Raw genomic sequence first — 11,736 nt, forward strand, 5'->3', positions numbered from 1 at the left:
AGGAAACAACTGTGTACATGTGCAAAGATCTACTACAGGGGTCGTTTCTCTTTCGTGTGTGTGCGTGTGTGTGTGTGTGTGTGTGTGTGTGTGTGTGTGTGTACGTGTGCATGTGTGTGTTTTACTGGTTTACTGGGGACTGAACCCAGGGGCATTCTACCTCCAAGCCATATCCCAGCCATTTATTATTTTTTTTTTCCTGCAGTACTGGGGATGGAGCTCAAGGGCTCTACCTTAGAGCTACCTTCCCAGCCCTATTTTTTATTATTTTTAGTCTGGAATAGAGTTTCACTAGGTTGATGAGAGTCTCACTACTTGCTGAGGCTGTCCTCAAACCTGTGATCCTCCTACCTCAGCCTCCCAAGTACTGAGAACAAGCATGTACTACAACACCTGGCTGGTCCTATTTTATTTGTTATTTTGAAACAGGGTTTCACTAAGTTGCTGAGGGCCTCTCTAAGTTGCTGAGCCTCATTTTCCTGAAACTGTGATACTCTTGTCTCAGCCTCCCAAATACGAGGCTTACAGGTGTGGTCACCATGATGAGCTCAGGTTGTTTCTAAAAGGAAAATATTGGAACAATCTAAATCTTGATTAAATGAAAGATATATCCATGCATGGACAAATGGTGCACCCATTTAAAAAGATATAGTACTTTTTTTTTTGGTGGTACTGGGGTTCCTGGAAACCCTTCTACCTCTGGGCTACACTCCTAGACCTATTTTTTTTTTAATATTTTTTTATTTGGAAACAGGGTCTCCTAAGCCAGCAAGGCTGGCTTCAAACCTGTGTGATCCTCCTGTCTCTGCCTCCCAAGTGCGGGGATTACAAGCGTGCACCACCAAGTCTGGCCCAAAATATATAGTATATTTAATGATAGGTTTTAGGGACAAAATTATTCCTGTCTATCCCAGATTCCTTCCTTTTTCTGATACTAGAACCCATCTGTACCTTTTGGGAAACCATGCATTCCCATCAGACATGGCTGGATTTGGATACTTACACAGCAGCAGTAATCTGTTTTTCTCCTCTAGATTGTTTTCTCTTTGTGGTGACATTGAGTGAACTCTCAGTGTGACAGCTTGGACAGAGGTGACCCAGCAACTGAGGCCTGTAGTATCATAATTCTTGGCAATAATGATTGGTTCTGGTGGGCACAGGACCCAAACTAAGCCAATCTGAGTAGATTTTATATTTGCTGGCACTTCTCTTTCTGTTGTGGTTCTAAGCTGATAGAAAGTAAAACCAGAGTTGCTAATGGCTTTCTTGCTACCACACTGAGAGTTTACTCAAGATGTCACCACAAAGAAAAAAAAATCTAGAGGAGAAAAATAACTGGTGTTATGTAAGCATTCAAATTCAGCCACTTCTAAAGATAGGCTCTATCCTTGAATTTTTTAATTTACTTATATGAAACAAAAATTTCTAATTTAAGTCAATTTGACTTGGGCTTGCCTTTTGTAACCAAAATAGTTCAATTTTTAAATTTGACACTTGGGTTAAAAAAAAGCAAGTTACAAATTAGTATGTTCAATTAAATTGAGATTATTATTATTACTATGATGATGATGGTGTGTGAGTGTGTGTGTGTGTTACTGGGGATTGAACCCAGGGCAGTCTACTTCTGAGTTACATCCCCAGCCCTATTTTTATTCTTTATTTTGAAACAGGATCTCACTAAGTTGCAGAGGCCCTCACTAAGTAGCTGAGGCTGACAGCAAACCTGTGATTCTCCTCTCTCAGTCTCCCAAGTACTGGGATTACAATCATGTGCCACCACTAGGCTAAACTGAGATTATTTTAAAAATACACATTACATATGTATTGAAAATACACTAGAAAGACATTTCCCTAAATAAACACTATTTGGGGGTGACTGGGCAATTATTGATTTTTTTTTTTGGTGGTGGTACTGGGGGTGGAACCCAGAGGCTTTCTACCTCCAGGCTATGCTCCCAGACCTTTTTTTTTTTTTTTTTTTTTTTGGAAACAGGGTCTCGCTAAGTTGCTGAAAGCCTCACTGAGTAGCTGAGGCTGGCTTTGAACCTGTGTGATCCTCCTGTCTCAGCCTCCCAAGCGCGGGGATTACAAGCATGCACCACCATGCCCGGCTGATTTTAATTTTTCTATTTTTGCTATTTGTTGATGATTCTATGATAAAAATGTGTTATATAATATGTAAAAATCATTTAGAAAATGAGATCCAAACAACTGTGAAGCATTGTACTTATCTATATTCACTTCTTACACCTTGTTGATTGTAATCTTACATTCGTTCTTTTAAATAACCAAGTTATACGATTATGTGTCTGTGGTATGTGTGTGTGCATGTGTGCCATTGTTTTCATGCCTAATATATCTGACTCGAAAAACTTAAAGCCTTAATATCCACTTCCAAATGGAATACAAGTAAAGTAAAATATGAGCAATAGTAGGCATATACAGGTTCTTCTGGAACCTTTAGAAATTCTAAAGGTAGCCGGGCATGCTTGTAATCCCTGTGCCTGGGAGGCTGAGACAGGAGGATTGCACAGGTTCAAAGCCAGCCTCAGCTACTTAGTGAGGCTCTCAGCAACTTGGTGAGACCCTGTTTCCAAATAAAATATAAAATGGGTCTGGGAGCATAGCCCGGAGGTAGAAAACCTCTGGGTTCCACCCCCAGTGCCACCAATAAATAAATAAATAAATAAATAAAAGAAATTCTGGAGGTAAAAAGGGCAATTGTATGACTCCAGTGCCTATTCTTTTCTGAAACTAATTCTTTAGCTTTCCCAGAAGTTTTAGGAACTAATATGATTTTAATAATTATCTATTGCTCTTAAGTCATCCAGTCAATTTCAGTTACTTAAAACTAAGAACTAGCCGGGCATGGTGGCACACACTTACAATCCCCCGCAGTTGGGAGGCGGAGACAGGAGGATCACACAGGTTTGAAGTCAGCCTCGCTGACTTAAGAGACTCTGTTTCCAAATAAAATATAAAATAGGTCTGGGAGTGTAGCTTGGAGGTAGAAAGGTTCCATCTCCAGTACCATCAAACAAAACAAAACAAAACAAAACACACCACCAACAACAACAAAAGACTAAGAACTAGAGCTGACAGCAGTGTACAGATAGGCTTCAGGGGCTCCCATTAACTCCTTGGACTATGGGAGAGGTTACGCAGCTTATGTTAGATTCTGAAGGGGTTGGTCCATTACATAATATGGGCATACACACGAGGGGAGGACAATGCAATATATCCTTCCCAGATACAGGGACATTACAGTTAAAGATCTTTACTAGTTCTGGAAAGAAGTTTTACTTTCATGTGAAAATGTAAAGAGTTTAAATTTAAAGTTGAACCAAAACTAATAGACTGGTTTAAACAATGAGATACAGAGACAACATAAAGGAGCCCAAGAAACTGAGATAGCCCTTGAGGAAAGGTAATAACTATGAAGATAACCCTTGCTGGGAGAAGAGGACCTCAGTGCCTTCAAGAGAAAAACAGTAGCAAATTGACTGACAAAGGAACAGAGAGTTCAGGATATTTAGGCCTGAAACACAGAGTAGAAAGCAATCAATAAGATTAGACTGGATAAAGAGTTGTGGCTGGTGAAGAGATAGTACCTGTAACCCAGCCAGGCTTGGCATTCTCAAGAGCCAGGTGAAGATAATTAGCTGAGGCAAGAAGTTGAATCTGGTTATAATACTGAGCTACATATAAAGCCAAGTTGAACTTTACAATTAATGAACAATCGCAGAAAACTGTCTCCTTGTATATATAGAGCATGCGGGTAAGAGCATGAAATCTCTCTTAATTGAGTTCAAAAAGAAGCCATTTCAAGGTCAGTAGCTACAGTGATAAATCAAGTTAATATATACTTTTGATATGATGTGAAGAAAATGATACTTTATTTCTGTGGTATTCTCCCCAAACCCATAATTTTAATCTGATCACCAGAAAAAGATCAGACAAATCCCAAATGAGTAAGACATTTCTAAAAAACATCTATAACTGTACTCCTTAAACTGCCAAGGTCATAAAAAACAAGGAAAGTCCGGGAAAGTGTCACAACTAAAAGGAGCCTAAAGAAACATTATGAGTAAATGTAATGTAGCATATTGAAAAATATACCTGGAACAGAAACGAGCATTATATAAGACACTACAGAATTCTGTATGGACTTTAGTTAACATAATGTATCAACATTTGTTCATTAACAGTAACTGATATACCATATTAATTTAAGATATAAGTAACAGAAAAAATGGGTGTGGAGTATATAGAAACTCACTGTACTATCTTTGCAATTTTTTTTTTTTTTTGTATGTGTGTGGTACTGGGGGTGCAACCCAGGGGCTTTTCTACCTTTGGGCTCTACTCCCAGACCTATTTTACACTTTATTTAGAAACAGGGTCTCACTAAGTTGCTAACAGCCTCACTAAGTAGCTGAGGCTAGCTTCGAACCTGTGTGATCCTCCTGTCTCAGCCTCCCAAGCTTTGGGATTAAAAGCATGTGCCACCACACCTGATTTATCTCTGCAATTTTTTAATAAGCCTTAAACTTCTGAAAAAGTGAAATTTATTTTTAAAAATATAGCAATTTTACTTACTAACCTTGAGCATGTTAGTTTTTCTGTGCCTCGTTTGTCTCATCTATTAAGTTAGAACTAAGGTATAAATAGTAGCAAATTAACTAAAAACTCTATTGTGAGGACTAAATGAATTAATGTACTAAGGTGCTTAGTGCTTATTACCTTTGAGACACACAGGAAGTTCTCACTAATCAGGTTAGAAAGCACCTGGTATTACTATGATTACTTTTAAATATTTTTAAAGTGCAATAACATTTTATGCAAACTGACTAAAAATAGTATAAAGCATATAACTAACTTTATAAAAAATTGAAATAATTCCATTTTTTTCTTACTGGGAACTAAACCTAGAGGCATTCTACCTCCAAGTTACATCCTTAGCCCTATTTTATTTTTTCTTTTGAAACAGAGTCTCACTTAAGTTGTCAAGAACCTCACTAAGTTGCTGAGGTTAACCATGAACCCGCTCCTCCTGTCTCAGCCTCTCAAGGACTGGGATTATAGGTGTGTGGCTCTGTGCTCAGTGTAAATTCCCCCAATTTAAAAGATATTAAAAGTTACATAATTTCAAAGTGAGTAAATCAAGTAAAGTGTAAACTATCTTTATACATGGTCATGGTGGGCTAGGGTACCATATAAACCTTGTCAGACATTGTAAGAATTGGTCTGGTATTAGAGTCTTAGGAAACTACTGTGTGTGTAAAAGGTGATGAGTCTATTATTGAGAATTTAAAGTTCTTCATGATATAAAAAACAAAAGTTTATATTTAAATACCAAAGTAATGACCTAGACAACTCCCCTGGAAAAATAGTGACTAGGTTATAGCCCCAAGATCAAATTTAAAAGGTAAGAAACTAGCTGGGCATGGTGGCACATGCTTGTAATCCCAGTACTTGGGAGAATGAGAAAGAAGGATCACAGGTTCTCAGCCAGCCTCAGGTACTTAGAGCCCCTCCATAACTTAGTGAGACTCTGTTTTAAAATAAAGAAAAGAAAATTGGGTTGGTGGTGTGGTTTGGAGGTAAAATGCCCCTGGGTTCAATTCCCAGTACCATAAATAAGTAAATCAATACATAAGTAAATAAATAAATGGTAAGAAACTTTGAAACCACTTAGATGGATGACAGCAAATACCAGAATGCTAACACTCAGGCAGACATTTCTCTTAGCTAGAATATACTGACAAGACATATTATCTACATATGATGCCTCTTAACTCCTGCCTTAAATTATTTGGATTCACTATGGATATTATGATTCTGAGTATACAAAATCACTCAGCTGTCTTCCCCTTTTTCTAATAAGTCAGTTTAAGTTCTAAGAGCTATGTAAACATGACCACTTAAAAAAGAAACTAGAGCTGAGGATGGTAGCGCATGCTTGCAATCCCAGCATTTGGGAGGCAGAGACTGGAGGATCGTGGTTCGCAGACAGCCACAGCCACTTAGGGAGACCCTTCGCAACTCAGTAAGAGTCTGTTTCAACAATAAAAGGACTGGGGATGTAGCTCGGAGGTACAATGCCCCTGGGTTCCATCCTCAGTACCAAAAAAAAAAAAAAAAAAAAAAAAAAAAAGAAACTAGAATATCATATGTATTTCCCCACAATGTCTCTAACATTTTAAGATATTAATCTATAATATGCTCAAAATGTTTTCTATGTATTTCATTATTTGCAAATATTATATAAGAAAAGGAATTGTTCTCATGATATACAAAAATTTGATAAATGCCACTATAATTTCTTTTGACATTGTCAGTGACAGGCCTTGATTTGTTTATAGGAGACAGACAACCACTTAGAGAAGTCTGACTGCTCACTTAACTAAAGAGCTGAGGGCAAGCAAATGTAACTTCATGACAAAAGTCAAAGACTCAGAGCCAGAGGACTGAGGGAAGACGTCAGAATTAGAGATATTTATCTAGAAAAAAATGGAGAAGTGAAAGTACATACACCAAGGACATTCAAAAATCTAGAATATGTGTTTTCTTTTTTGCAGTAAGATGTTAAGACAGAAATTTCAAACCATCAGAAATATGCAATTGCTTTGACATATTCCCCTTGTATAAAAAAATCACAGACATTTTCTTTCAGTACATTTTCTTTGAAATAATATTTTAGGAAAAGTTTGGTCTCTGAGGATGTGAACAGACTATTCCCATTTTACTCTGACCAATCTTGATTAATATTTAAAAATAACTGTTTATTTAGATTTTTAATTTTTTTAATTTTAAATATTTTTCTTTTTCTTTTGGTGGTACTGGGGTTCCTGGAAACCCTTCTATCTCTGGGCTACACTCCCAGACCTATTTTATACTTTTTTATTTGGAAACAGGGTCTCTTAAGCCAGCATGGCTGGCTTCAAACCTACGATCCTCCTGTCTCTGCCTCCTAAGCGTGGGGATTATAAGCATGCACCACCACGCCCAGTTTATTTAGATTTTTAAAAGAATGATTTTATTTTATACCTCATATACATAAAAATGTCAACTTTAAATTCTTTTAGAATGCATATAACCACCTCTCAGTCAAAACAAAAATCTTTCTTTCATAATGAATACCTCATCAAGAGGTATTATATTTCAATATGCATACCAAAAACAGATTAATTTTTAGTAATCATTAGCTATCCACCACCTTTGTTGTAAGGAAGTGACCAATGTGTGTACATCCTTTCAAGATTAGACAGGCATATAATTTTTTCTTACTAACATTATGATTTCTCCAAGTAGTAGATATATATTAAGAGTTTTATCATCTATAATGGTAAAAGAATATTGTTAATCTAATTTTTAAAATATTTTTGACATATTGGTTTTCAAATGGAATGGTGATTACTCTTTAGTTATCAACAGAAATGATAAACCATGAACCTTTTACTATAGAAGTTATTCTCTTTATGGCAACAAGTCTCCAAAGAAAATACAAAACAATGAAGTCACATTAGCTCAATTAATCATATATTAAAATTTTCAGTGGTAATGTAAAAACACTAAAACATGTTTAATTAGATATATTGTTTACCTATGTAATGATATGCCCCTCTCTCCATTATACAAATGATTACAGATGACTGGTTTATATTTTTTAACATTCCAACACCACAGTTCAGAATTCCATGTTCTGAAGGTTAGAAGAGGAAAAGGTGGTAGTATTCCCAAGGAAGAAATACTTGAATGTATTAATTCATTTTATCTCAATCCTTTATAATGCTTATACTAAAAATAATCAACTTACAAACTGTAAGTATAATCAGAACCTATAACAAATTTTAAAAGAAAAAAGCCCAGTAATCAAACCAGCCAAAGGATAAGCTATTGCCTTTAAGTATGTAGAAATATTTTTGAGTGAAGTTGAATCAGAAAGATGTCTTTTATGCTCTAACTTGTTACATGATACATTACAGTGGTTTAAATTGATTAATAAGAAAATCCATTTCAAAGATAAAGCCTGGTTCCAAGGTTGAAGATGAATAAAGTCATTATGAAATTATCAATTTGTCTTTCTTCTTCTTGACCCCTTTTCACCAGTGTTCATATCTAGCCCCTCTATATTCCCTTAAACTATCCTAAAAAGATGTCTTTCATTTTCTTAAATAGCACGGATGTCAGTGAAAGTGAAGGTAACAAGAATTAGTAGCTGTCATCTTAGAAAGACATGTTACTTAGCATTCTTTGTATTAATGTGGAAAGCTGCAACATAGACAGGACAAAGAGAAATAACCACAGAAAAATATTATTGACAACTAAAATGGTGTAAAAATATTGGAAACTACAATGTGCATTTATTCAGAAAACCTTTCACTTTCATTAAATTAAAAATTGAACCTATAATATATTATAAACTAAAATGTCACAAAATATTTTACTATAGAAATGTCTTCTCTAGTTTTGGTATGAATACAGAAGGTAAATGAATAAAGCAAACCACCCATCAGTGATGCTATTAATATAATATTTTCAAAGCAGACCCAGATCTATATGTGAAACACAAGACATTTCAAAATGAATATTATATGCTGTCTTTGTAATTTCACAAAATTGTTAGGACATTTTTTAATCCTAGCAAAAGTATCACATGTTTATACCAAGACAGTAAGTAGATAGAGATATAATGATAGAGTTTAAATAATAAACACTAAATTACATAAAACATTATAGAAAATACACCCCACACCCCATTTCTAACAGTAAGAAAATAATCAACCTGCATGAACTGGAATCAGATTCATTTTCTTCTTCACTAGTGCCATCATCCACTTCTGGTCTATCCAGCCAGTGTGCACCGCCACAATCTTCTGCTGTAAACTCAAATGCAGGGACTTCAGAGGTGGATGCCATTGGCCAAGAAGGTGAATTCTGAAAATCCAGTTGGCTGGACCTTCGGTAACCAATTGAAGCCAAAGGCAATTGTAGGCTACATGGATCTAAAAACTTTCTCCCACCGTTTGCTCCAGTCTGTCCTCGATTCCAAAATTCTCCCTGCTGGCTGTCAGCTGTAGAATTAGATGATGCTTGATGGCCAAACCACCTCCATCTGATTTTCAAAATCTGCTTCACATCAAACTCTTTACGAGAACCAGACATCCTCAGAGAAACCAAGTGATCGTCTAGGCAACGGGCAAAAAGCACTGCACACAGATTTGTGCATCCAACCAAGACAAGAGAAGTATATGCCCTGCTGTACACACAAACAGATTTAAAGAAATATAAATCACATGCATATATATCTACGTTTACTTTTATGCCTATATATCAGATTATAAAGAACAAAGAATAATGACTAAAGATGAAACGCGGTGGAACATTCCGTTCAATCAGAGCAAACTCTCATCCACCTATCCTGAAACAGCTAGACCACTTTCCCTGCTCTCCTTTCCCATACTGGCCATTAGCTCTCACAAACACTGACAGCATTCATTAAAGTCCTTTCAAATGCAGAACACCACCCCCTTTTCTTAAACCACAAATGACAGAGACAGAAAGCACTATCCCGGTGCAGTATCTCAGTCTCCACTGCTTAGTATATTAACTCTTTTAATGCTGAAACAAGAAACAGAGCATTTTCCTTTGTACTTAAAAATTACTTCACAACCAAAATGTTTCTATTTTTAAGCCAAGTTCCTAAATGAGATACCACAAAACAAGTTTTTTAAAATAGCATTTTCAATTAGACAAATTTGAATGATTTTCTAGCTGCCCTTTTTGAATAGATGGTAAAGAGGAAGGAGTACAAAGGTGAGGATCCAGATTGTTCCTTTCTACCTCTATCTCCCTTCAGAGAAGGAGGATTTCTAATTAATATAGTGAGATGTTGGGTAAGATTTCACTTGAACAAAGAATAATGAGAACTAGGAGAAAAAGTTTGAAAATTACAAAGGATCAAAATATGGCAGTACTTATTATTTCTCAAATAAATAATCTGAAGACAATATTGTTAGCAGGATAGGTATAATTGCATTTAGTATAATATTTAAATTTTATTACAGTGCTTAGGAAAGGGAAAATGTGGCCCTATAAAGCTACCAAGGACTGCAATAGGACTTTTCCTAGGATACAGAAGTACATGAATGGTGCCCTCTGTTGTTAGCAAAACAAAGCAATGGTATGAACATTTATACAGTTAAGGCAAATTAATAATGCAAATAATCGAATTTTTAAAAAATACTGAACAACGCATTCTACTAAGCATCGAAGGGGACACAATATACATCTTGGTTTCTAAACCCCAAAATAATTAAACCTAGTTATTGAGAAAAAAAAGTATCTGATAAGTTAAAATGTGGGACATTATAATGCTGCAATATTAAAATTTTATAATCAGTAAATGCAGAATTTCCATTTTTAGGGTGCTCAATATCTACTTCGGTATCAAATGATTTCTATATCTGACTGGAAAACAAAATAGAAAGCTGCTTTGGAGGCACACAAAAATATCGTAAGACACATAGCTTAACCACGAACAGCTCTTTAGGAGAATAAAAATCATCCAGAAAAACAAGAAAGAGAAGCATGAAAAACAATGTCCAATTCTATGCTAAATACTGTGGGGAAAACCACAAATGCCTTTTTTTTTTTTTTTTTGGTGGTACTGGGGTTCCTGGAAACCCTTCTACCTCTGGGCTACACTCCCAGACCTATTTTATACTTTTTAAAATTTGGAAACAGGGTCTCTTAAGCCAGAGAGGCTGGCTCCGAACCTGTGCAATCCTCCTGTCTCCGCCTCCCAAACTCTGGGATTACAGGCGTGTGCCACCATGCCCAGCACACAAATGCCTTTAAAAAAGAAAAAGGAGCTTTGAGGATGGTGTGGAGGGACACAGGCCAATGTTATTATGCAGAATCATTAGGCAGAAGGCTCCTGAGAATAGTAAGAACTATTTAGTAATATGTTACTAAACAAATTTAGGCAGAACATGATATATTTTCATAAAATATAAAAGATTAATAAAAATATGAAATAAGTGTATTGACATGGAAATGGAGGGAGGATATAAGTTTGATCAGCCAGCCAGCCTATCCTGATTAATTTTAAGGACTGGACACAAAATTAGATGAATCTGATGAGATAAAATGTTTTGAGCACAAAGTAAATGTACTATTACGTGGACTGATGAACAGGCCAGTATTTTAGAGAATTAGTTTGGTGGTAGCATATAGGATGCATCACAGAATGAAATGACACTTTTTTCCTTCTCTCACTTCTGTCAGACTCCTTTCTATCAGGACTTCTGATAGTTCCCTTCTAATTCCACTCTATCTATCTTAGGCAGAACATGATAGATTTATATAAAGTAAAAAAGATTAGTAAAAATATGAAATAAGTGTATTGACAAGGAAATGGGGGAGAGAATATCAGTTGATCAGCCAGCCAGCCTATCCTGATTAATTTTAAGGAGTAGAAGACAAAATTAGATGAATCTGATGAGATAAACAGCTTTGAGCACAAAGTAAACGTGCTATTATGTGGACTGCAGAACAGGGCAGTATTTATTTCTAACTATTTCCAAATGTAGACAAACTACTTCATTGGTCAAGACAGTCTATGTTACGTTGCTCCCTCTTTTACAATGCTGTTTGTGTGTCAATTTCCCTGGTGTTAAGAATCCTTGAAGGTACAGCTTAGGCAGCACCATCCTTAAAAATAAGGCCATC

General features: G+C 35.9%; 1 protein-coding gene across 4 annotated transcripts in view; it reads right to left on the reverse strand.

Moving 5' to 3' along the window:
• The window catches only part of KLHL5 (kelch like family member 5), a gene marked incomplete at its 5' end in the record, with an annotated part of 60,137 nt that extends 50,954 nt beyond the window's left edge, over positions 1 to 9,183 (reverse strand). Inside the window, 2 exons of one of the 4 annotated variants that reach the window (XM_080697074.1) lie at positions 7,607 to 7,705; positions 8,789 to 9,183. In XM_080697074.1, the coding sequence (XP_080553200.1) occupies positions 7,607 to 7,705; positions 8,789 to 9,168 (479 nt within the window). Of the gene's footprint in view, positions 1 to 7,606; positions 7,706 to 8,758 lie in introns of all 4 variants that reach the window. The other 3 variants (XM_080697075.1, XM_080697077.1, XM_080697076.1) reach the window with 3 other exon arrangements.
• Between the last annotated feature and the right edge of the window lie 2,553 nt (positions 9,184 to 11,736).

This window comes from Muscardinus avellanarius (genome assembly GCF_963383645.1).
Source record: "Muscardinus avellanarius genome assembly, chromosome: 6".
NCBI lineage: Eukaryota > Metazoa > Chordata > Mammalia > Rodentia > Gliridae > Muscardinus > Muscardinus avellanarius.